This window comes from Schistocerca gregaria, chromosome 4 (assembly GCF_023897955.1).
Source record: "Schistocerca gregaria isolate iqSchGreg1 chromosome 4, iqSchGreg1.2, whole genome shotgun sequence".
Classification (NCBI taxonomy): Eukaryota; Metazoa; Arthropoda; class Insecta; order Orthoptera; family Acrididae; genus Schistocerca; species Schistocerca gregaria.
In genome coordinates this window covers 568,577,327-568,602,827 of record NC_064923.1, presented here as the reverse complement: position 1 = coordinate 568,602,827, position 25,501 = coordinate 568,577,327, and the positions used below count along the sequence as shown (strand labels likewise).

The following is a 25,501-nucleotide window of genomic DNA, read 5'->3' as shown; positions in this document are numbered from 1 at the left end:
AAGTCGAGGGGCATGAAAGGGAAGCAGTGGTTGGGAAAGGAGTGAGACAGGGTTGTAGCCTCTCCCCGATGTTATTCAATCTGTATATTGAGCAAGCAGTAAAGGAAACAAAAGAAAAATTTGGAGTAGGTATTAAAATTCATGGAGACGAAGTAAAAACTTTGAGGTTCGCCGATGACATTGTAATTCTGTCAGAGACGGCAAAGGACTTGGAAGAGCAGTTGAACGGAATGGACAGTGTCTTGAAAGGAGGATATAAGATGAACATCAACAAAAGCAAAACGAGGATAATGGAATGTAGTCAAATTAAATAGGGTGATGCTGAGGGAATTAGATTAGGAAATGAGACACTTAAAGTAGTAAAGGAGTTTTGCTATTTAGGAAGTAAAATAACTGATGATGGTCGAAGTAGAGAGGATATAAAATGTAGACTGGCAATGGCAAGGAAAGCGTTTCTGAAGAAGAGAAATTTGTTAACATCGAATATAGATTTATGTATCAGGAAGTCGTTTCTGAAAGTATTTGTTTGGAGTGTAGCCATGTATGGAAGTGAAACATGGACGATTACTAGTTTGGACAAGAAGAGAATAGAAGCTTTCGAAATGTGGTGCTACAGAAGAATACTGAAGATAAGGTGGATAGATCACGTAACTAATGAGGAGGTATTGAATAGGATTGGGGAGAAGAGAAGTTTGTGGCACAACTTGACTAGAAGAAGGGATCGGTTGGTAGGACATGTTTTGAGGCATCAAGGGATCACAAACTTAGCGTTGGAGGGCAGCGTGGAGGGTAAAAATCGTAGAGGGAGACCGAGAGATGAGTACACTAAGCAGATTCAAAAGGATGTAGGTTGCAGTAGGTACTGGGAGATGAAGCAGCTTGCACGGGATAGAGTAGCATGGAGAGCTGCATCAAACCAGTCTCAGGACTGAAGACAACAACAACATAGGCTTCTCACTCCAAGCAAGAATCGCACACGCCACATGCCATTTGCTATCCCTATAATTTTGAGGGAACCCAAAGATCACTTGTCTGACATATTTCTGCTTAAAAAACATTAAACAGATTGTCAAAATCAAAACATATAGTGTAACCTAACACACAGTCTACAATGAGAAGGAAAGACTTTCATTCTATTCCTGTATGGTAAGTCTCCCCTGACCTGCACTTCTGTGCGACATTTCCAAGATCTACCGCTTTTCCTAGACCTCTCCAGTACCTTTCCTTCACCCTTCTTCCTTACCCTTCAACCCTACTGCTTGAAGAAGGAGCCACTGGCTCTGAAAGCTTGCCAATCACAACAGTCTTTTATGTGTGTGTTCTGCCACTGATTGGTTAGTACATTTTTTTATCTATTCACTTAAATAATTTTATCAATAATTAGTAAAATGATTTTATAACACACAATTATCATAAATTGGTAGTATTTATCATTTTGTCTTTAACGACACCACATACTATACACGAGAACAAATATTTTGTCTTTGATCCACTATCACCATTCAGCACATAGCTCTGCAAACATAAACTCCAATATTTATTGTTAAATGATGAGAGATAAGATTTTGTACCTTTTTTAAAATTATTTTTGAGTACTGCAGCTGTTTTCCAACATGTACTCAGTACATTTTAATAAGACTGTGGTTAATGGTTCATATACCTCGGCAAAAATTCATTAAACTATGCTTCCATAAGATAATAGCTAAATGCACAACCCAGAACATTCCAAAAAAAGCTTCTAGTTTATTTGACAGATGACCAAAACTAATCTTCAATATTTTCTGCATTTCCTCAGAGAGGAAGGTGATTGGAAATCCAGAGAGTAAAAATGCAAATCCATGCCTTGCTAAATGCAGAGGACAATGAACTTAAAATACGGTAACGAAATTGTAATTTCTATGCTGGAGACATTGAAATGAAACTCACTATATGGTGAGTAACAACTATCCTTTTCAAATATTGTTACGTTTCATCCTGTATTTTCCACTGTAGGGTAAATGAAGAATTTCATCAGTCATGGTCAATGCACATCTGGCTTCCTGTACATAAAACAGAAGTTTTCTAAAACGAGTGAAGCAAAAATTAAAGGAGGAATATTTGTGATTCCACAAATACAATCACTAACACATGATGAAAAGTTCAAGGAACTACTGAATCCACTGGAGAATGCAGCTTGTCAAGCATTCAAAAAAGTAACTCACAGTTTTTTGGGAAATTGAGAGTCAGAATTGTTGTGCTACTGTCAACAATCTTATAAAAATTTATAGAAATTTGGGTTGTAATATGAGCAATCATTAAAAGTACACTTCCTGCACTCCCACCTACATTTCCTCCCTGAAAATTTTAGCTCACGAGCAATGAGCAGTGTTAGAATTTCTTTTCTGAAGGTGAAACGTAGGTGATAAGCATTTCACACAAGGTAAAAATAGAAATTTTTGAAATGTGCTGTTACAGAAGAGAGTTGAAAATCAGACGTGTCTATCAAATAAGTAACGAGAAGGTACTGAATCAAAGGTAGACCACAGCTTGTCTACAGTAAGTACATTAAAACGTGTGTAATTTCTGGTAGTTATGCAAGGGTGAGGTGGCACAGGACACACTTGCAAGGAGAGCTGCATCAAGGATTTCTGACTGATGAAAACAGCAACAACTGAAAGAAATAAAGCTACATACGAAAGGTGGAGGAATGGGCAATGAAAGATGTATGAAACTGCATGTAGAATAGGGGTCAGAAAACAGATTTTTCTTGATGATACTTGCTTGAGCATACCTGCACTTGTCTATGGTGTGCTTGTGTGAATGCACTGAATGAACAAACGCCAGTTGAAAGAGGGGGTGGGGGGGAAGGGGGGGGCAGGAGGTGGACACAGGTGACCAGGTCTGGTGGGCACACCGCTCTGTTGTTATTACTGTAACTATTCTTCTGTAGTCTCAAACTGCTTCCAATAAAATAATTATTAGTATTCAGTTGGTCAGCAACAAAAATGCTCTTATTTAGTGCAACGCTGGAATTTCAGCTTTCTCCTCCCTGAGACTGAGAAAATGGTTGTTCATCTTGAGATGATTGTCTTAGGAAACTTACTCTTTATATCTGCATTATCTCATGTTAAAAGGGAATAATATGAAATTTTTACAACACTGGCCTATGCATGTGATATCTTCATTGGTATTTTGAAATATAGCACAATTTGCATTTGCTGAGCATGTGTCATGTCAAAACATCTGAACTTCACTGTTTTTGGGTCTTCAGTCTGAAGAGTGGTTTGATGCAGCTCTCCATGCTAGTCTAGCCCATGAAAGCCTCTTCACTTCAGCATAATAACTGCAGCCTATATCCGTGTGACACTGTTTACTATATTCATGAACAGGTCTCCCTCTACAATTTTTACTATCCACACTTCCCTGTATTAGCAAGTTGACTATTTCTTCAAGACTCAGGTCGTGTCATATCAAGCACTCCTTTGTTTTTGTCAAGTTGTGCCATAAATTTCCTTTTTTCCCAGTCTGGTTCAGTACCTTCCCATTAATTATATGCTCTACCCAACTAAGTAGAATGTCCTCCTCCACAACATTTCAAAAGCTTCTATTTTCATCTTGTGTGAACTACTGTTCATCCACAATTTACTTTCGCACAAGGCTACACTACAAAACAACCTTCAGACAAAACCTCCTAGCAATTATATTTATATCAGATGATATCAGTTTTTCTTTTTCAGAAATGGTTTTGTTGCTATTGCCTGTCTGCATTTTATATCCTCTCTACTTCGGCTGTTGTCAGTTACTTTGCTACCCAAATAGCCCAACTGAGCTTCTACTTCTAGTATCGCATATCCTAATCCAATTCTTTCAGCATCACCCGATTTAATTCGAGTATATGAGGTAATATCCAAAATTTTTGAGACTGGTGCTGCATCTGCTGAAAACCTCACCTTTGGACTAATGGTCACCATCACCCTCGAAGTAGTTCCCATCTGCACGTACACACTGGTCCCAGCGCTTCTGCCACTGGTCAAACATTTTCTGGAAGTCCTGTTCTTGGAGGGTGTTTATCACTGCCAGCGATGTTTCTTGAATCCTCTCTAAACTATCAAACCAATGGCCTTCCAACTTCAGTTTCAGTTTTGGGAATAGCGCAAAGTCGCAAGGTGCCAAATCTGCTGAGTACGGTGGGTGGGGTGCAACCACCATGTTGTTTTTTGTCAAAAAGGTCCTGGTGAGCAAGGACGTGTGACAGGGCGTGTTATCGTGATGCAACAGTCAGTTCCCTTGATGCCAAAGTTGGGGCTGTTGTCACCACACGTTTTCATGGAGCTGTCGCAAAATGTCACAGTAGTACGTGGAATTCACTGTTTGGTTGGGTGGGATGAATTCTTTGTGCACAATTCCCTTGGTATCAAAGAAAACAATGATCATGCTCTTCACCTGTCTCGATTCTTTGGGTCCTGGATAGGATACCCGTATGCCTCATGCTCTGTCCTCCAAACACTTGTTGAATCATTGCAAGGGTTTCCTGAGACTCGCACAGAATTTGGTATACACGCACTGTTCAGTTCATGGACCCACCGTAAAATCACCACACACCAAACACAGAGTATTACGGAAATCACTGTGGACACACAACACGTCCTCCCACCAGAATGCCACTCCGCACACTGACTCATCAGATATGCAGCTCTCGCCACCTAACGGTGCAAAGATCTACTACTCCTACTTTCCAGATGGCAGCACCAGTCCAAAAATTTTGTATTCCACCTGTTATTCCATTATCTGCACTAGCCGTTCCATTCAACTGCGCTGCTAAGTTTTAACTGTCTCCAAAAGACTTATAATGTCACTAGCAAAACTCAGTTTTTACTTATTCTCCCAAATCTGTAATTCCCCTTCCAAATTCTGCATTGGTTTCCTTTTACTGCTTGCTCAATGTACAGTGTAAAGACACAAAACCAAGGCTGCAGAAACCAAGTTGTTGTGATTCACTTAAGGCAGCCAATATAACTGGCCACCCTTCAGAGTTGTAAGTGTGGCCGTAGGCACGATTTGGCAACACTGCAGAATGCAGAAGTGTACGGAGGACGTACTGTCATTCTTTATGAGCTGTTACAGAGCTCCATCTGCTCATGGCCTAGGAGTAAGCATCGTGCAATGTAGATATCAAGTTGTGAGTTCGATACTCTTTGATGCCTTATTTTTTAAAATCATATTTTGCTTGTCTGCTAATAGCAGAAACTCCTAGAAACAATTTCATCAAACAGCGCGTGGCTGCTTCAAGATCAGGACAGTCAACGATTAAGTGTTTCCTTGCTCTACAGCAGCCACCAAACACATGGACACGGCATGGCATAGTGCTATCAGACACGGCATGGCATAGTGCTATCAGCGTATTATCAGCTGTTATTTTCTTATTTGCAATTGTAGTATTTATCTTGCAGTTACATATTGAGAGTCATTAAACAGTCGCAAGTGGAAAAAGGTCCCTGTCATGAGTATAATACAGTAGAGAGGTGAAGGTCACAAAGTCAGCTTGGAACTTTTGTATTGTGTGTGGGGCGAGTGTTTTTTGGAAAACACATCAGAAAATGATTTTCCTGTTTCAAGAAAGATTGTTCTGGCTCAATAATTTTCCACATTCAAGAAGTCTCGAGAACAGATGTTAACCGCGACCATTTGCATTCAATAGGCATGGCTCAGAAGTCTGGAGTAGAATTACTGGGTTCACTAACTCAAAGTGGCAAAAGTCAAAAGTATAACTACTGCTGCATTTTTGCCTGAAAGTTGTCAGTTCCCTCACTGAAAATTCATCTGCAATATTATTACTAGTTATGTGCTATGATGCCTTTTATGTTAATTTCTTAAGAAGTTGATGGCTCAGCCCTAACAAACAACAAATACTCAGAACCACTCCAAGGGGTCATGCCTGTTGCAGCTGGCATTTATTGCCAATGACTAACACATCTTTTGGTTGCAGTGTAATAAAAACAACCTACGAAACTGCATCACAAGTTGCTACTGCAAGATCATGTTCTCTGACGATTTCACAAGAGTTTGTTTTGAAAGTCATTCTCCACACACCTATCATTATAATCTTATACCCTTCGATGTTTACCATTCTTGCTCCTTATAAAAAAAAAATCAAGGAAATACTTTTCTGGACGAAAATGCAATTCAGACCTGGTTTGACATCTTTAACTCAGATCCTGTACAGTTCTACAGGTGCGCACAGTGAAGTACCTGGGAACTGTCAGACTTTTAGATAATGTGAGAGAATAGTCTGTTGATGATTAATTTCTCTCTGATGCAAGATAATGGAAAATGCTACTATATTATGCACTGTTCTAACACAAACAAAATGCTGTTATCAGCAACCTATAGTAATAGAAAATAAGGCACCTGCAGTACAAACAAGTCTGTATAGGCATGATATTACTTGCACTGGAATTCGAAATGTATCTATGTTTATCTACCGTCCTGTCTAACTCTAACAGTATCGAAATGTTGCAGTTCATAAGTAAACTGAATAAGATTTTCTTGTTGATTTTAGATCTGCCTGCCTGTAACTCTGTACTAAAACTGGTAAAAACACGTCCTTCAGTGAAACTAAAAATGCAAGCCAAACCAGCCTTCGCTTCACAGGCAATGAGGGTACATCAGAGATAGTGAAGAGTTACAGTATTAGTCACTATCTTATTGCCCCAGTTGGGGCCACAAAAGATAAATGACAATGTAAAAGGTAATCTAACTAATTAATGGAAAATCTCATATAAAGATGTGAAACAATTACTAACAAAGAGATAGAGGGGCTGGCCAGTACTTACCTCAGCTCAGTACAGCCGATAGAAACACAAAAAACAACCGAAAATTTAAGTTCCTAGCTTTCGGAATAAATGTTAATTCATCAGGGAGGAGAGAGGGGAAAGAAAGGGAAGAAGGGAAAGTGGATTTAGTTACTCACAACCCAGGTTATGAAGCAACAGGGAAACCTGGGTTGTGAGTAACTAAATCCACTTTCCCTTCTTCCCTTTCTTTCCCCTCTCTCCTCCCTGATGAAGGAACATTTATTCCGAAAGCTAGGAACTTAAATTTTCGGTTGTTTTTTGTGTTTCTATCGGCTGTACTGAGCTGAGGTAAGTACTGGCCAGCCCCTCTATCTCTTTGTTAGTAATTGTTTCAATGTAAAAGGTAAGTTTAATTCCAGTTCTCATGTGGAATAACTTTCCTGGACTCAGAACTACAAATTGGTAACACTATGTGCATATCACTCAGGTTATTCAATGATAATTATAACAATAAATCAAGGTAATTTAGCACGATGATTCTGTGCTATCCAGGATGTAACGCTTGTTCGAAGAGTTGTCAACATACCCAGCGTTGTTGCCAAGGTTCAGTTATACTACCAGCAGGAATAATACCAGCTGACATGTTCCTCACGTCGCTATGCAGTGACTAAAGATTCTGTCTAAATGACATGGCTGGCGAGGGTCGGAATACCAGAAGTATGTATTACTGAGTCTTATTTGCATTTCTGTAACTAGACTTAGGTAGTAGAGGGCAGCTAGTAATAATACACAGTACATATAATGCAGGCGAAAAAGCAACTCACTGTCACTTATTATGCACAGATTGTTCAAAACATTTCATCAAAGTTACATGTTCTAGCGAAAATAGTAGAATAATTCAGTTCTAGTCCTGGAAATCTATCAACCATCGCTCAGTTGCCAAACATTTTCTGGATGGCATTTCTTATGTAATTGTTTTTTGAGACAATGCCATTGATTTGGCAACATTTGTCTTTCTGTTGGTGTAATAACACTTTAACGGTGTTGTTTCCTTAGTCATTGTTTTGTGATGTTCTTAATTCGTGTCAGATATTTGTGAATCAGAATGTATCCCCTATATAGTCACGTAACTAACGGTCAGCATGTTTCAGAACAGTGGAAGCAGGATTGCAGAGGGCTTATTTCTTAATGACCTGTAACATACAACACAAGAAGTGACTGTCATTTCACTTGCATAGCAGGAGTAATATTTGTTAAGGAATTATCTGCAGAATTAGTGTACTCTGTGCCTGTTCGGTGCTAATGAGATAGGTACTGCACATATTAGGTTGAACAGATTCATGGGTGTTTCCCTTTAAATGTTAAGAGTTTTTTGTCCCTTTCTCCGTTTGTTCTTGAGGGAAATGTGAGGTGGTATAGCAGGGCAGGTGTCCCTAGTCGCACAAGATTATGTAGTATATACTGGTTCGCAGAGCAGGATGAAGTAAGTAGAGCTTAACCAGAGTTGTTGCCAAAAAGAAGTGCTGACGCCCACAAGCTATCTTTACTCTGGTAGTTAGCGCTAGATTATGTGTGTCACCACTGATGTTATTCAAACCATGTGGACAGCGTATCACCACCACATTCACTGAGCACCCATACCATTCTGTTCATATGGTTGTTACTATTATCTACTCGCAACAATTACAATATAATTGCTACTGACGCTTTGCCAAGAAAAGTGGAAAGTGTCTTATGAATGAAAATTTCTGTGTGCAGTACACCAAAGACTGAGATAAAAAAATAAGAGTTTAACAACACAGAACGAACAGCAGAGCCTCTGTTTATTTTCTTGACTTCTTGCAGTCTGATCTTAAAAAATTCCTGTTAGTTGCCAACGGGTCCTTTCAGCTGTCTAAATATTTGTATTGGTATTATCCCAATTTAATTGCTTCAGTACCATTACCTTAAGCAGTACCCCATTTTGGGTTGATTATGATTCTGAATGTGACACTAATTTGACTTTCAGCCCAACTTCTGATGACTTATGGAATAATGTTTGACCTGCTTTGGCAGTCGAGTTGCCTGTAATCTGAATTCTGGAAGGAGTTGTAGCATCTGGCAGTCAGTGATGACTGCAGATATGCATAAAGATCTTCACTGCTGCAAGGGATACTCTCCTTGCTGTGTGTTCCACATACTCTACTAAAAACTTAAGGCTCTCTGTGCTGAAAGAGCCAATGTACACAAGTCATTTATAAAACTGACAAACTGCAGGGAGTAATTCCTGACTGGAAATGGAGGCAGAAAAAAAAGGTTCTATGAACAAGGGGGCTTGAAATTTTGTGAGATGGGGTTGGTGTCTGTAAAAATACTCGTTTTGGTACAGCTGTCAGCTATACTGCCCCTACCGTTTCCATCTTCTTGGCTGTACAAAAACACCATCTCAGCTCATTCCCAACATGAATACTCGACCATTCTGCTGCTTACCGTATGCTGTCTCAATCATACAGCTTGCAACACAAAATGAATGAATGGCACATGGTCAGAGGAACTTCCATTCGTCATGCCATCTATGATGGCAAATATGCATTTCCCCGACAACTGTTCAAAGGACCTTCTTTCCTCAATTTCGAGTCAGGAATCTGTCCCTACAGTTTGTCAGTTTTAATGATGTTCACCCTGTATAAGTGTCTGCAAGTAGTAGTAATGCATGAAAGAAAATGCCTATGGGACGAAAGAACAGAGAACTCCCTGGTTTTTTGCAACGTTTCTGACTGGGACTACACCAAGAATCTCATGTCATCTTGTGCTTAAGAACCCTAGAACTTTTATTTTCTCACTTCATACTGAAACAACTGCTACGAGATAGGATCAACTGCTATGAGATGAGAGGAGGAAATTTAATTATATGCTTCTGAGACAACTTATTTACTTGTGTACTACTACCGAGACTGTGGTCTTCAGAATATTGAATTTCCTAATAATTTATGAAAATGGAATGTCCCATGCATCTAGGTCCAATTATTATTCTGCATCAAAGTCTGTTAATTCCCCCATAATCACATTGGAAAACTTTTCACATGAAACACGTGAGTGCAAATAACAGCCCCGCCAATGCACTCCCTTTCATACTTCGTGTTCGCGGTTCTACTGCCAACTGTATATGTGCATGTCACTATCATAACTTTTGTCACATCAGTGTAAAAAGAATGAACTGCTATATTTTAAACTTCATGTTTGGAAAAAAACAAATTTTATATTTAATTACCTCAATTTTTACCACAGTTTTTAATAGATTTGGAAAATTCTAGAGTTTCATACACCTTTAAGCATGGTTTTTATGCTGTGCAAAATTCATCGAAGAATCTCTCTTACTTAAGAAGAAATGTGTACCTATAGCAACAAATGCTGCCATTAGTAAGTGGGGGGGGGGAATCACATGTTAAAAAAAATTACTTCATTATGTTTTAGAACTTTCACTGGTATGAGTGTAAATTCTGAATTCTTCCTGGTCATGCTGACAAAGTTTTATGAATTTATTTGTAAAAGTATAGACAGTGGAAATTGAAATTTCCTGTGGTGCCTCTCCTGCTCCAAGTCGGCCCATTTGACGTGCTATCCCCCTTAAAGAGATGCTTGACTGATTATCACCATCATCACACAGGGTATCTCTAAGGTGCCCCGGCATTGATTCCACTAAGCACACCTTTTTTATATGGGTCCGAGTGTCATTTGCATTTGTAGGTCCACATGGCAATGACTTTGATACTTCCATCCACAAATTCTCTATTGGATTGAGGTCCGGCGGTCATGGAATGAATGCCATTAGCTTTATCTTGTCTTGGCCCTGAAACTAATCCTGGACAGCTCTGCTTTGATGGATGGTGTTGTGGTCCTGCAAATACACTGTTATCTAGTTATTTGATTTATTTGTGTTTAAAAAAAGTGTTTGTATCTGCCACACTGTATTAGTATTTTCTATGGTATTTAAGAATTCAAGTTCTGTCATAGCTGTGAGATTTAGGTTAAACAGTCCGATTAGGAACACAGTTTACCGAATTCAACTTATGATGAGTGTCAAAGCCCGCTGTAAGCCACATTAAGACCAATTTGCTGAATCAGATATGAATTGTGTGTTACTTAACTGAGATATATAAAACCTTACACAATTTTAACTTCTGCACCGCAACAATGCTGTGCAAAAAAATTCCTTTGATGGAGTAACACATAGCAATTGTACAAGAAAATTTGAGAATATGACTTAGCAGTAGTTGCAAATTCATAAAAGAAACATGTCAATGAAGATGCTATACATGAATTACAAAAGAAGAAATAACTCCTGAAACACCCTAATGTTAAATTAATGTCAGTGAGGAAAAAAGAGTAAAGAGATCAACAGAGATGTGAAAACATTGGTTACTTAACTTAATCAAGCCAAGCTGTTGAACCACCTCAGAAATAGTCCTGTAGTTACAATACATGCTTAACACAGATTAACAGAATAGTGATGATAAAACAAGCATTTATGGTTGAGACATTTCAATTATTTAACATATCATAGAAAATACATAGGTCCAGTGCAAAATCTACTCTATGTGGTTTACATCTATATGAAGCCCGAGGAATCGAGCACAGAACTGACTGTAAGCAACAGTAATTTACATCACAAGACAAAAACTGTATAATCTAGATGGACACATTAAAATAATTGAATGCAGTACAGGGAACAAAGAAAGCTAATGGACGAAACAAAAAAAAAGGAAGATACAAAGTCATTCAAAACATCTTTAGACACATCATCCTCCTTGTCAATGTATTTAGGGGCAACATATGTGGCTACAAGATATGAGGGCAACAGAGGAACTACTTTCAGGAAGTCATGACCAGAACAGAATGCAACAACAATATTGGGGACATTAGGAGAATACCAAATGACAATAGGATGGTTACTTCAATAACTGGAGTCTTGAGGAAATGAGTAAGTTAGTATTTGAAAGCTTTCAGAAACCTCATTATGCTATTTGCTGTTCATATCTGCAGGAAATAGGTGCCTCCTTGAAGATACAGCAGCTCAACGCTTGGCTTCATTATGTATTCCAGAATACTAACAGAAGTCTCTCCGATGAGGATGCCCTCAATCTTCCACAGGCACCCTGCCCACTGAGCCAAGACAGCCCCAAATGCCAAACGGAAGACATCTACTTCTCTCCCTGTCCATGAGACAGTTAGGACTGACACAATGTCCCCATAGCTAGTACACCTACTAATATCAAAACTGTTTGGCTGTTGAGATCTTCATTTCTTGGAGACAACCCAGGCAATTCCAGGTTAAATGATTAGGTATCACAGATTGGGTGAAAATTGCTACTGGAATCAAACGAATGGAGCTAGAACATAAATGAAGAGATCAACAAATTATTGCATTTTTGATACTATATACAGTCAATTTATTTGTATCTCATCTGAAACAAGGACTGGTAATGGCAGAAAACATTATCTAGTCGGAAAATATGGCTCTGCTCCACTCGAAATCAAAATGCCCTTCCCCAAAAGCCTTGTGGTCAATTTTCTGATAAACAGTCAAGTGCTGCTTAATAGCAACTCTTCGGCACAAAAGTCCATTATTTTTTGAGTCTCCTTCTTACAGTTCTTTCACATCCAGGAAACTGAGAAAGATATCTTATTTTATGGCAGCTGAGAAATGGATTATCACTATGCTGCTGAACAGACATCAGTCATCTCTCTCACTGGATGCTCTGGGTTTACCACTGCCACTTTTCACCTGATATGGCACAATTTGAAATAGCCAATCCACCCATGTCTAGCTGTCCTTTTTTGTACACCGCATCTCATACCATCTTAAGATCGGCAGTATCAGCTTGAGTGAACACAGTGTTGTGACAGTGCACTGCTGTGTCTCAGGCAGTTCTCTTTCATGCATTACTACTGCTCGCAGGTTCTTATTTAAGGACTTGTGCACATTCAGTTTTTCAGAAAAATGAGTCTTATGCTATTTTACTATGACGGTGTTGAAAACATGCTGCAAAGGAGAGTACCGCTCACGACGGTGAAGGCCTTTATGCATATCTGCATTCAGCACTGACTGCCAGTTGACACAACTCCTTCAAAAATTCACGTACTAGCTACACAACTGTTAGAACAATTCAATCATCATTCCATAAGTTGTTGCATTCAGAATCATATTCAACCTAAAATGGAGTACTACCTGAGTTAATTGAATGTGACAGCATTTAAAGTTTGATAATATCCATTCAAATATTCTGACAGCCGAAAGGACCCATTAGTGTGTGACAGTGCGGAAATAATTAGACCAAACTGCAAGAACTCGAGAAAATAAGTAGAGGTTCTGCAGTTCCCTCTGTATTGTTAACCTCTTACTGCTATTTTGGATCTCAGTCTTAGTTAGGTGTACTGAAAATATAAATTTTCATTCAGAAGACAATTTCCACTTCTCTTGGCAAAGTGTCAGCAGCAATAATACTGTAATCGTTGAGAATAGATAATAGTATCAACTATATGCTCATATTGGGTGGGTGCTCAGTGAATGTGGTGCTGTTAAGCCATCCAATCGGTTTGAACGACATTGGTGTTGACACACATAATCTAGAACTAACTACCAGGGCAAAGATAGAGCAGGGGGAGGGAGGGGGGGGGGGGGGGGGAGCATCGGTGCTTCTTATGAGCAACAACTGTGGTTAAGCTCTACTTACTTCATCCTGATTTGTGGACTAGCATACACTACACACTCAAGTGCAACTAGGAACACCTACCCTGCTATACCGCCTCACATTTCCATCAAGAACAAACAGAAAATGGGACCAAAAACCCTTAATATTTAAAGGGAAACATCTGACAATCTGCTCAATCTAATATACACAGTACCTGCCTCATTAGCATCAAACAGGCACAGAGTTCATTATTGTGTAATTACATTAACTCTGCAAAGAATTCCTTAATAAATATTACCGTCTGCTATGTAACTGAAATGACAGTCACTGCATGTCTTGTACATTACAGGTCATTAAGTAATAAGCTCACAGCAATCCTGCTTCCACTGTTCTGAAACATGCTAACTATTAGTTACTTGACTATATAGGCAATACATTTTGATTCACAAATATCCGATATGAATTAAGGGCATCACAAAACAATGACTAAGGAAACGACACAATTAAAGTGTTATTACATAGGCAGCAAGATGAATGTTCACAAATCAATGGCATTGTCTCAAAAAACAATTGCATATAAAATGTCATCCAGAAAATGTTTGGCGACTGAGTGATGCATGGATTTTCAGGCTAGAGTTGAATTATCCTCCTATGTTCGCTAGATATTTACATGTAACCTTGATGAAGTGTTCAGAACAATCTGTGCGTAGCAAGTGACAGTGAGTTGGAAAATTGCTTTTTTTTTTTTTTTTTTTACTGCATGAAGGTTATTTTATAGTAAATAATAAAGTCTCTACTCATTTACAATGTAGGAGACATGCTTTTTCCTTCCTTTGACTCTACTACAGCAATGAGAGGATGTTCACATTATTGATGCCTCACTAGCTGTGACTAGTTTAAGTTTCAACATTGCTTGTGATTTCCAACACAGTAGCCTTTCTGGATTGGAACTTTGTGATTTGTTCAGGTTTTGCCATCAATGCTGTGTTGTCATCTCTTCGATTCTCTCTTTTGGCAATAGTTCCAGTGATAGCAATCTCAAGAAAAATGTTTTCTGAGTCTATAATTATAAAAACGAGGAGGTGCCCAAACATAACATGGACAGTATACACACTAAAGATGTTTCAGAAATGTGAAACACGTTTGCCGATTAGCTCTTTATTTTTCAGTTCTTTACATGTTATTTAGTTTCCAATTGATGCATCTAAGTATAATTAGTAACTGCACTCTAGTCTCTAGACATAGTTACAGAAACGTAAGGTATTCCAAACCTCGGCAGCCATGTCGTCGAAACAGAATCTGTTGTCACTTCGCAGCCAACTCAACGGACTCACTGTCTTGTATTCTTCCTGTAACTAGTACAACTGAACCCTGGCAACAATTCTGGATATACAGTGAAACCCCACTTTTAAACTTTTCAAGGGACTTCAAAATAATGGTGTAAAATGTGGGAAAATATAAAATGTGAGAAATAATGTTTTAAGTTGTAACTGTGAGGTATGGGATGCCCTCCTCCACTTTATGTATGATATATGTACATAACAGGCATCAAAAGACTTGTCAGGCACTTTATCATCTAACAAACATTTATTATCTAATAAAAACTGCTGATGTAACTGGAACTGATAACTGTCTGGGACATGGAAACATTTGGATTAATTTCAAACGTCATAATCGATGTTTTTGGAAAGCTTGCAGCTGTCATTCATTATTTAAATAATGAAATACTGCACTAGATACAGTTTTTCATGCTTAATGACGTGTTTCGAGAATTTTTACTTTCAAACTTCATAACTGATGCTTTTGGAAAGCCTGCAGCTGTCATTCATTATTTAAGTAATGAAATACTGCGCTAGTTACATATTTTTTCATGCTTAGCACGATGCATTTTGAGAATTTTTTCTCGTTGTCCAGTGCAAATATGTAAATAAGTTATTTTGTATGGTGTTTGAATATGTGTTATTCTTCATCTCTTGCACTGTACTCGTCTTTTTGAGGTTATCAAGTACTTTGCCTCATCAGTTATGCAGAAGAGCGCGCATGCCAAGTAGAGCTTGGCAGCAGTGGGAGATACGACACTAATCGTTATAACTGATACTCGTTTACCTGTTCAAATCTGCTGAATAGAGTGGCCTGGTGTCAAGAAACTTAACCACTTAATATCTGTAAACACTAGTGGACAGCCAACATCTTATTTTCTCCACAAAATATTTTTTCGTAATGCGTAAATTGCAGGAAAATTATAAATATATTGACGCAAAATCAGGTGCAAATTAACATTGTGGGCATAGGAAATTTGACAGGACCAATAAAAAATGTCTTAAATGGTGGGAAAACGTTAATTCCAGAAATGTAAAAGCAGGGTTATACTGTATTTGACAACTCTGAACAATAATTACTTCCTGGATGACACAGAATTATCCGCTAATTTTACTTTATCTATTCCTATCACTTTCACTGAATAACATGAGAGATTTGCACCTAAGGTTATCAATTTATAGTTTTTAGTACAGGAAAGCTGTTCCACATGGAAACTGCAACTAATCTTACCTATTACATTGTGATTTATCTTTCAAAGCCACAACTGAGGCAGTACGATTGTGACTAATACTGTAGCTCTTCACCATCTCTGACATAACATTGTTGCCTGTGAAGTGAAGACTACTAAGGCTCCCGTTTTCAGTCTCGCTGAAGGATGTATTTTTACCTGTTTTGTTACAGAACTACTGGCAGTCAGATCTAAAATCACCAAGAAAATCTTATTCAATTTGTTTATGAACTGCCACATTTCTATACTATTTGAGTGAGACAAGACAATAGATCGACCCATTTCATTTGTGTTAGTACAATGCATAATGTAATAACCTTCATGGTAAATGATAGCAGCCAAACAGTTGCAGGATAAAGATTTACTGAAATCCTTTACCACGGTTTCGATATATCTAAATATACCTTCATCAGAAGCAAAAATACACTAAAATCACATCCTGCAGTGGAGATACATAAAACTATCATGCAAAAGGTGTTGTCAGTAGTACTGATAATATTCCATGTTCTCATCGACCTTCTCTTCATAATTATGCTGTACAGATGGAGGTGACATTTTAACTACTGGAGATGCCTTTGGCACAATTACTTTATGTATCTCCACTTCAGGATGTGATTTTAGTGTATTTTTTCTTCTGATGAAGGTTTATTTAGATATACCAAAACTGTGATCAAGGATTTCAATGAATCTTTAGCCTGCAACTGTTTGGCTGTTATCATTTACCGTGAATATTTTCAACAACTGCTGCTTCAGCCATGTTTAAAATTTTGTAATGTAATAACATTTTTCATTATTTTACATCACAGAGAAATTAAACATCAACAGACTATTCTCTCACATTGTCTAAAACAGTCTGATATTGCTCCGATAGTTTACTGTGAATGCCTGTAGAATTCTACAAGATATGAGTTAAAGATGTTGTCAAACCAGGTTTCAAGTGCATTTTCATACAGAAAGGTACTTTCTTAACGGTTTTTCGATAATGAGCATGACTGGTAAATATTTGATGGAATAAGGTCAGAATAATAAGTGTGCAAGAGGTGACATCAAAAAGTTTTGGATAATTCTGTTTGTGAAATCAGCAAGAGCATGATCTTATCATACAACACAAAAATACCAGCTGCGATAGGCACGCACTGGGTAGGGGGTTCGTAGTGCACAACATTCTTTTTGAGCCACTGTATGCAAAATACTATGTTCAAAACATCTTTTGCTTCAGTATAAGTCTTTTGTTAGGGCTGAGCCATTACTTTCTTTGCAAGAGGTTAACATAAAGGCATCATAGGACATCAGTAGTAAAATACTGCATCATAACTTTCAATGAGTGAACTGGTGACGTTCAAACAGAAATACAGCAATAGTCATCCCTTTGAACTTTGTTGCTCTGAGGTAAAGCATCCAGTATACTTACTCTGGACGTCTGAGCATTGATTATTGAATCCAAATGTCACATGACATTCAAATGGTGACAGTGTAGCACGTTTGTTATAGAGACTTCCTGAAAGTGGAAAATTACAGAAGCAGAACAATCTTTCATGAAAAAAGAAAACCCTTTTCAAAAAACACTCATTCTACACACAATATAAAGGTTCTGCACTGCCTCTGTTGCCTTCAGCCCCCCATTAAACCCATAGAGAATAATTTGTCTCACATTGTTAGACCTTTTTCCACATGCGTCTGTTTTACAACTCTTGAACAATGTTTTAAGCATGCAAAGTACAACATGTAACAGAAAATAAATACTAGAATTGCAAATAAGAAAATGACAGTTGATAATATACTGACAGTATCACGCTGAAATAACCTGCTCAGACAGCTCGTGGCGTTACACAGTGGGTGTCGTATGGATGGTGGCTGTTGTAGGACGAAGAAACTCTCGAGTGTGGACTGTTCTGATCTTGAAGCAGGTCCAAGCTATTTAGTGGAATTGTTTTCAGAAGTTGCTGCTATTACTAGTGTGTTAGACAGTGAAGCTAATTATCTTTGAGGCTCCACCAGACAGAACTTTAGTGGACATTAAAAGTACGGTTTAAAAAAATAAGGCCTAGAACAGTCACAAACTCGCAACTTAATACCTTTACAACCAGACCACAAGCAGATGGAGCTCTAACTGCTCACGACGAATGACAGTACTTCCTCCATGAGACTCAGCATCCTGTGGTGTTGGCAGATTGTGCATACGGCCAGACTTCCAATTCTGAGGTGTGGCCAGTTATATTGGCCACCTCAAGTGAACAGCTCTGATTTAGTCTCTGTGGTGGCTGGCCAGATTTTATGTCTAAGACTTTACATACTGTATAACAAAGGCAACGGGCAACAATATTGTCTCAACAACTTCCCCATTACTGCTTCCCTTTCATGTCCAAAAACTCTTGAACTATAGCATGTTTGTTTGTGTGGCCATCTTCCGCAGCAGCTGTTAACAGATCTTGAACTATAATTTGGTTTCTATAAAAGATGTGAATAATTTTTCACTCCCTGTATTTTATCCCTCGATACTGTCTCCTTCGAAATACTCTCCTCCACTACTGATACATAGCTCTGAATGGGGTATCCAATTCCAGCAGCCTTGGTATGCCTCTTTTTGAATTGTGCAAAGCTCTGTCTGGGAATTTCCTTTTGTCTCATATTTCACTACAAATTTTCATCCTTTCAATGAGGTTTTCAACTTTGGAAACAAACTATGTCTCAAGGGGGGGTCAGGTCTGGAGAGAACGGAGGATGAGGCAGCACAGTCCTCTCATTTTTTGTGTGATAGTCATGCACCAACAGAGAGGAATATGCGGGTGCATTGTCGTGATGCAACAGTGATGAATTTTCTTGCCACATTTAAGGCCATTTCCTTCTCACATTTTCTTGCAGGCGTTGCAACACATCTCAATAGTACCATCAATTAACAGTTTGTCTGTGTGGCATAAATTCATGATGAACTAATCGTTTAAAGTCAAAGAAAACTATCAGCATGGCTTTGACGTTTGACCTGACTTGACGAGCTTTTTTTGGTTTAGGAGAACCTTTCCAAGCCATTGTGAAAACTGAACCTTGGTCTCTGCAGCATAGCCACAGACCCATGTCTCATCAGCAGTTATGATTCTCTTAAGGAAGATCTCATTCTCAAAGCTCTTCACAGATTGCAAGGTGAAGGTCTTCCTGGCCTCGGCTCATGAGCCACGGGACGAACTTGGGAGCAACACAATGCATTGCAAAATGCTGTGTCAGTATTTCATGAGATCATCCAACTGAAATGTTACATTCTTCTGCAACCTCTCCGACAATCAGTCTTCGAAAGGCACACACAATTTCATTGACATCCCCGGCATGAACATCATCGGTAGATGACGTAGGGCATCTTGAATGAGGGTACTCTTTAATTTCTCTGAGGCCACTTGTAAACCGTGTGAACCATTTACAACACGAGTATGGCTTAAGCACTCATCATTGTAGGCTTCCTGATCCCATTTGGTGTGTCTGTGTACAGGTCGTCAAGAGTTTCACGCAAAATTTAATGCAGACACATTGCTCCTCTAACTCTGCCATCTCAAAAATCACAAACTGAGAGACCCAATGTTCTACTCAATACAGAACTGAACAATAACTAACAGACATACAACAATAACATTTCTGGCAGTTACACATTAAACGCAGGCATCTGCAGGGATGACAAATGTATTTTGCCCCAGCACACCATTAGCATGAAAATATGAATGTTCCCAAAATTTTTGAACAGACCTCATACAAAACTTTCTTTCATGATTCTAAAAACCAAGTGACAGGGACTAAAACAAAAGCAGAGGTTGGAGCAGAAGATGAAGCACAGAGCCCTAATCAGGTCACAGCCAGTGCCAGTCAGCATTTGTCACTGACTTACGTGGTCAGTAGAAGCAACTGCCTGTGTCATCAGGCCATTTGTGCCTGGACCAGTCTCCATGAACTACAACAGCCCAACCTGCTGTCCATTATGACAGCAACCCATTCATTGCCTCTCTCACAGATTGTTCAGCATGACAAAAACACACACACACACACACACACACACACACACACACACTACAATAAGGTCAGCAGGGGATCAGTAGCATTTAAACACACACAAACCACCACCACCACCACCAACAACACCACAACCAACACCTTTATAATCATCAAACAAGTGGGGCAGTTATGTGACACCAAGTCTGTGAAGGATAGTGCTAAACTGATGATTTAGCTGGACCAACTGCCGTAGGGCCTCTAATTCCTGCTCGTGACAACGTGGCACCCAGCCAACCCCACTTCCTCTGAGGTGTCAATGCGCTCTAGGTAACGAGTGTGACACAGCTATCCATACTCGCAGCTAATGCTGCCGAGCCACCCATACTGTGACTGGAGATTTTGAGCTTTCACAATGCTGCAATAGAAGGGTGCATGGTAAGCAACCATAGGCTGTCATACTTGGGCATGCTGTGACTGAGTATTCACCTTGCTCATCAATGTCACTTGCAATTTCAAAGTCCCATGACTACAAGCAAACAGCAATAAAGAAATTATTATAACCTTCTGGGACCATCCCCTGCTACACCTGCATCCATCTTCGGCAGAGTACCACCAGCCACTCCCAGCCATCCTGGCAGCTCATAGGGGGGAGAGGGGGGGTGGGGGAGAGGGGGGGGGGGGTTAAGTGACTTCCAAAAACTTTACAAATCGTTTCCAAACTTTATGAAACTTTTTCTTGCTTAAAGGCTTATAACTTCAAATATTAAACACATTAACTCGTTTGTGAAGTATTCAGACATTTGAAGCTGTTTTATTCATGCAAGTTCAACTCTTTATAGAATCGGGTGTTTACTGGTTTTGTTGAGAAATGACAAAAATTCCTAATTTTTTTTCCAGTGTATCTTGTGAAACAGAGAATCTGGGACCTTAGAATTTGCACATACTTCCTACCTTCTCAATTCACATCAGACCCATTTCTTGGGATTATCAACGATATACCAGCTCCTGTTCCTTATACACCTCTCTGACATCTGACATACTTTCCCACACATCATCTTCCTGCTTGTTCCGCATGACTTATTTCATTCCCAGATTTGCCCATTTTCCTCTCATCTGATGTATTAATATTCTGCTACTTCAGAACAATCACGAATCATGTTCATGTTCAGAAAGTAAGTGTATTTAAAATAATTACAGGATATTGTTGATACATTTGTTGACCATTTTTCCGCCTTGTCACCATCCCGTTCAATACATGTGGTGAGTTGTGGCACCAGCTTCTTTATGCTCTCCTCCAAGAACTTTTCCGCCAGCTCCTTCCTCCACCTCAGAACTTATTTCTGTATCTGCTCTGTGGTTGAAAATTTAATTCCACTCATGTGCCTTCAGGGATGTGAAAAGGTGATAACCTAAAGGCAATAAGCTGGGGGGGGGGGGGAATGCAGGAGATGGTTCAAAACATCCCAACCAAATTAGTCCAAGAGTGCCTCGGTGGGTAAGGGCTGTTTGAGAATGGTCACTGTCGTGCAAAATTGTGATTTGAATTTTTTGGCAAATGGGGAAGTTGTGTGCTGCCACTGTAACGACTGTCTTCTTGTGTCAGGCCTGTAATGAGCCACACATGTTTCATGTCCAGTCACAATACAGCTCATAAAATACTCACCTTCCATTTCATGATTTTTCTTGTGCTGCTCTGTCAGCCTTTTGTTACCCATCTTGTGTACAGTTTCCAATATTCCAGCATTTCTATGAGTGTTTCCCACAAGACGGTTCTGGAGAGTTGTGGAAATTTTGCAGAAATTTCTTCCACTGTCAATCAGCAGTCTTCATGAACAGTTTCCTCGATTTTTTGCACCAACTCATCAGTCAAACTGGAAGGTCTTCCACTCCTCCATTTGTCATGAACATTTGATCTGCCTCCATTAAACTCCCTACACCACTTAATCATACTCGTTCTGCTCGTAACACCTTTTCCATAAGCTGTTTTCCTGTGTGAAAAAATTTCAGTATGTTATTCCCTCCTTGAGTAGCAAGCGGATCAAAGCATGTGGATTTCTGACCAACACTTTTCACATAACTGGACACTACAATGTGAGTTTACGTCCTACTGTATTCCTGTGATGCTCGACCCCCACCCCCTCTGAAGTATTACACACAAATGCAATGAAAACTGTATAAACTTGAAAAGTATGCCGGACAATAATTTCTAATGCAAAATTGTATATTGGGCATCTGCAATAACTATCCAATCTGAAACTTACTGCTCCTCCATTGGTGCAGTGTCCATTGCTCCATTTCCCTTTCTCATTGGCTGTCAATATTTTTCCCTTTACACTCATCTCTTTTTATCATGTCCCTTCCATTATGCACATCTCTCCACCACACACACTGTGGCAACTCCTGTACCGAACTACTACTTCCTCCATCAATTCTTCACACTTCCTCTGCATTTACCATTTAACTTCTGTTACTATTTATTTTAGCTTCCTCTGCACAAACATCCTCAATAGCAATTGTCTTGTTACACTCAACCAATGCCCAGCTGGATCCAAGCCAACAACCTCCTTTCTGACAGCCATACAGTCTCATAAATTCTCCTTTCAACATATCACACATGAAAATGCTGTGACACTGCTACTGACCCCTTAATGGCATTTTCCAATGCCAATAGGATCACGAATCATCTTGACACACCCTTTCTATGCTATATAGAAATCTATACCCCTCAATTATTTCAAATTCATTGATGTCATCTTCATAATGTTCCAAGACAACTCTATCCTCATCCCTTCAGAATCTAAATGCCTACTCACCTCATTCTATTTACCAACTGTAAGTCCATCTTTATAAGAGGAGTGCAGGACCACAGCTGTTCAGTGTCAAATGTCGAATCAAAACTCTTTCAGCCAGCTAAATTTCCAATTATTTTATTTGAGCAACCAGTTTCTGTGCTACGTTACACATTCTTCAGACCTCCTGATTGACATGTAGGAGGAATCCCATCTCTTGTCCGGTCAAATTAGGGGTCAGCATTCAGTGACAGGTATCCATAGATTTTTGACACAACAGAACCTTGTGTCACCAAGTGATGATTGAAGGGATCACTGCGTCAAAAATACTCTGATACTATTCACTAAATGCTGGCCCCTATTTTGATTGGACCAGAGGTGGGATTTTTCCTACACATTGGTGGATGGAGGGGAGCTGAAGATGACATAATGTAGCACAGAAATTGGTTGCTTAACTGGAAATTTAGATGGCTGAAGGTATTTCGATTTGACATTTTTTTATTTTCATTCTATTTAGGTGACAGCTCCTCATCTCGGCAAGAACACATTCTTGGATATCTATCACCTTCCTCGGGGCTTCACAAAGACCACTGTTCACAACCACCTCATCACTTACCAACAATATCTCAATTTGAATAGCTGCCACCATTCCAATCCAAAAAGTTCCTTCCTATAACCTAACCATCAGTGGGTGCTGCACTGCAATTCTGCAACCACTATGCCAAACATTTTAAATAGGCCTAAGCAGGTCTGATCTCGGACCTTATTCAGAACATATTTCCTGAGTCTTCTCTTTAAACAAAACCAACTGAACACTTCCGAACTACACACACCTGCTGACAAATCACACAATCAGAGCTCTTTGAAGCTCAATGACTCCTGGGAGTAACATCTTCTGTCAGTGCTTCAACTCTTCTTATGCCCTAAAAGGAAACACATGCTCATCACTTTTATCCACCTTCCAAAGTGGTATTTAAATATCCACCATCCTATGTAATGAACCTGTATTTGTCTGTCCTTATGACAATTATGTCCCAAACAACTTGGTTGACCCATAGGTGTCTCAAATACTCGGGCATGAGGCAACACCTGCTTGCAAATCTGCTAATCTCCTCTTCTGGTACCCCTTCTCCACACTGCCTTAGCTGTATGTTATGTCTTGTACTATGGTCCCCAGCCTTTCTCCTAGTGGCCCTAGGCCCTATGAAGTTTGCCACCCCCCCCCCTCCCCCCACAAATAGGTGTAAGCCACCTTCCTAGCATGCACTGATATGTTTTTACACACCCAGCGTTTTTCTGAACATTCCCACCCATGCTCTCTGTCTCCTGTCCCCAGTCAATATCACACTACTCACCCGACATGCTGCAGTGCTGGCAGTGTGTGCTCTTCTTATGCCCTAAAAGGAAACACCTGCTCATCACTTTTATCCACCTTCCAAAGTGGTATTGAAATATCCACCAACCTGTGACCACATGCGACAAGAATGGAGACAGCAGCAACCATTACTGAGTAATAATAAAGACAAAAAGAGGCTGCACACACATTGAGAATGAAAGAGGGGCTTATAAATACAGTCTCTTGAAGGCTATGTGGAAGGGAAAAGGAGGTAAGGGAGAAAGAGATCTCACATTCTGGATGATGTGGCAGATGGCAGCACAGACACCAGCATTAAGGAGGAGGTGGTGGTCCAGCAGAAATGGAGAGGCAAAGAAGCTGTTAACAATGCAGAAAAATTACAATACTGTTGTTGATGACTACGGCATATCCTCATTTCTACAACTACTTTGCATTGGCTTATTAAAAAAATATATTTAGATATCACCTTTTTACAGATCTCTTTGCGAGTGGCACACATCTCCACGACATCAGACATGCATTTCTCTAAATCGACAGCACAAGACGTGGAGGTAATTTCTTGTAGGTCATCTTGCTTATTTATTTTAAATTCTGCATCTATCTGCAAACAAATCACAACAACCAAAGACACCTATAAATTATCTGATTTATTTCAGAACAGTACATATTGATGTACTAATTTAGTGAAAAATTGAGATGATTGTGACCACCTCTACTCGAATAGGCTTTATTGTGTGAAATAGAAGTTTCTTTAAAAGTAATATCACAATTCATATTGTGTACACGTCTCAAATTTGTAAGTACCTGGAAATCAAGGTATCAGATCTTAGATGGTACTTGTTTTCTGGTCCAAGGCTTAATTTTGTAACTAATGTTTCATCCTCTACTGCAGAAGAGACCGTAAAAGACAAAGGCTAGTACTTTCTCCTTCATGAACAACTGTAAAAAGAAAATTAGTGTACACTGCACTTCCTAAGCCAAACAGTCCGAACAAACTGTTTAAATGCAACCATCTGATCACTGGCAAAGATCGCAGAGTCAACCCAACATGAGAGAGGGTGTTCAGTAAGTAACAAAACACATTGTTTTGTCCGTGGGCAATTTTGGTTGGAAAAAATGTAGAATTTTTGGGACATTATGGAATATTCCCGCTTATGCCCTTATAGTTTTATGAAGTTCCAATATGTGGTGGCACCATACAAAGCCTTCAGAATAGTATCTGTAATGGTGGTGTGCTCCAAGCAGAGTGCTGGCACTGAGTTTCTTTTGGCAGAAAATCAGAGCATCACAGATATTCACAGGCACTTCCTGCAGAATATTATGGAGACCTGACAACGAAAAAAGCAAGGTGAAACATTGGGTGATGCCTTTGTCATCATCGCAACAAGATC

General features: G+C 39.3%; 1 protein-coding gene across 2 annotated transcripts in view; it reads right to left on the bottom strand.

Annotated features, from left to right (window-relative positions):
- The window catches only part of LOC126266937 (uncharacterized), a 111,248-nt gene that overhangs the window by 48,799 nt on the left and 36,948 nt on the right, over positions 1–25,501 (bottom strand). For both annotated transcript variants that reach the window (XM_049971629.1, XM_049971630.1), the window contains exon 3: positions 24,577–24,711. In XM_049971629.1, coding sequence (XP_049827586.1) covers positions 24,577–24,711 — 135 coding nt within the window. The remainder of the gene's footprint in view (positions 1–24,576; positions 24,712–25,501) is intronic.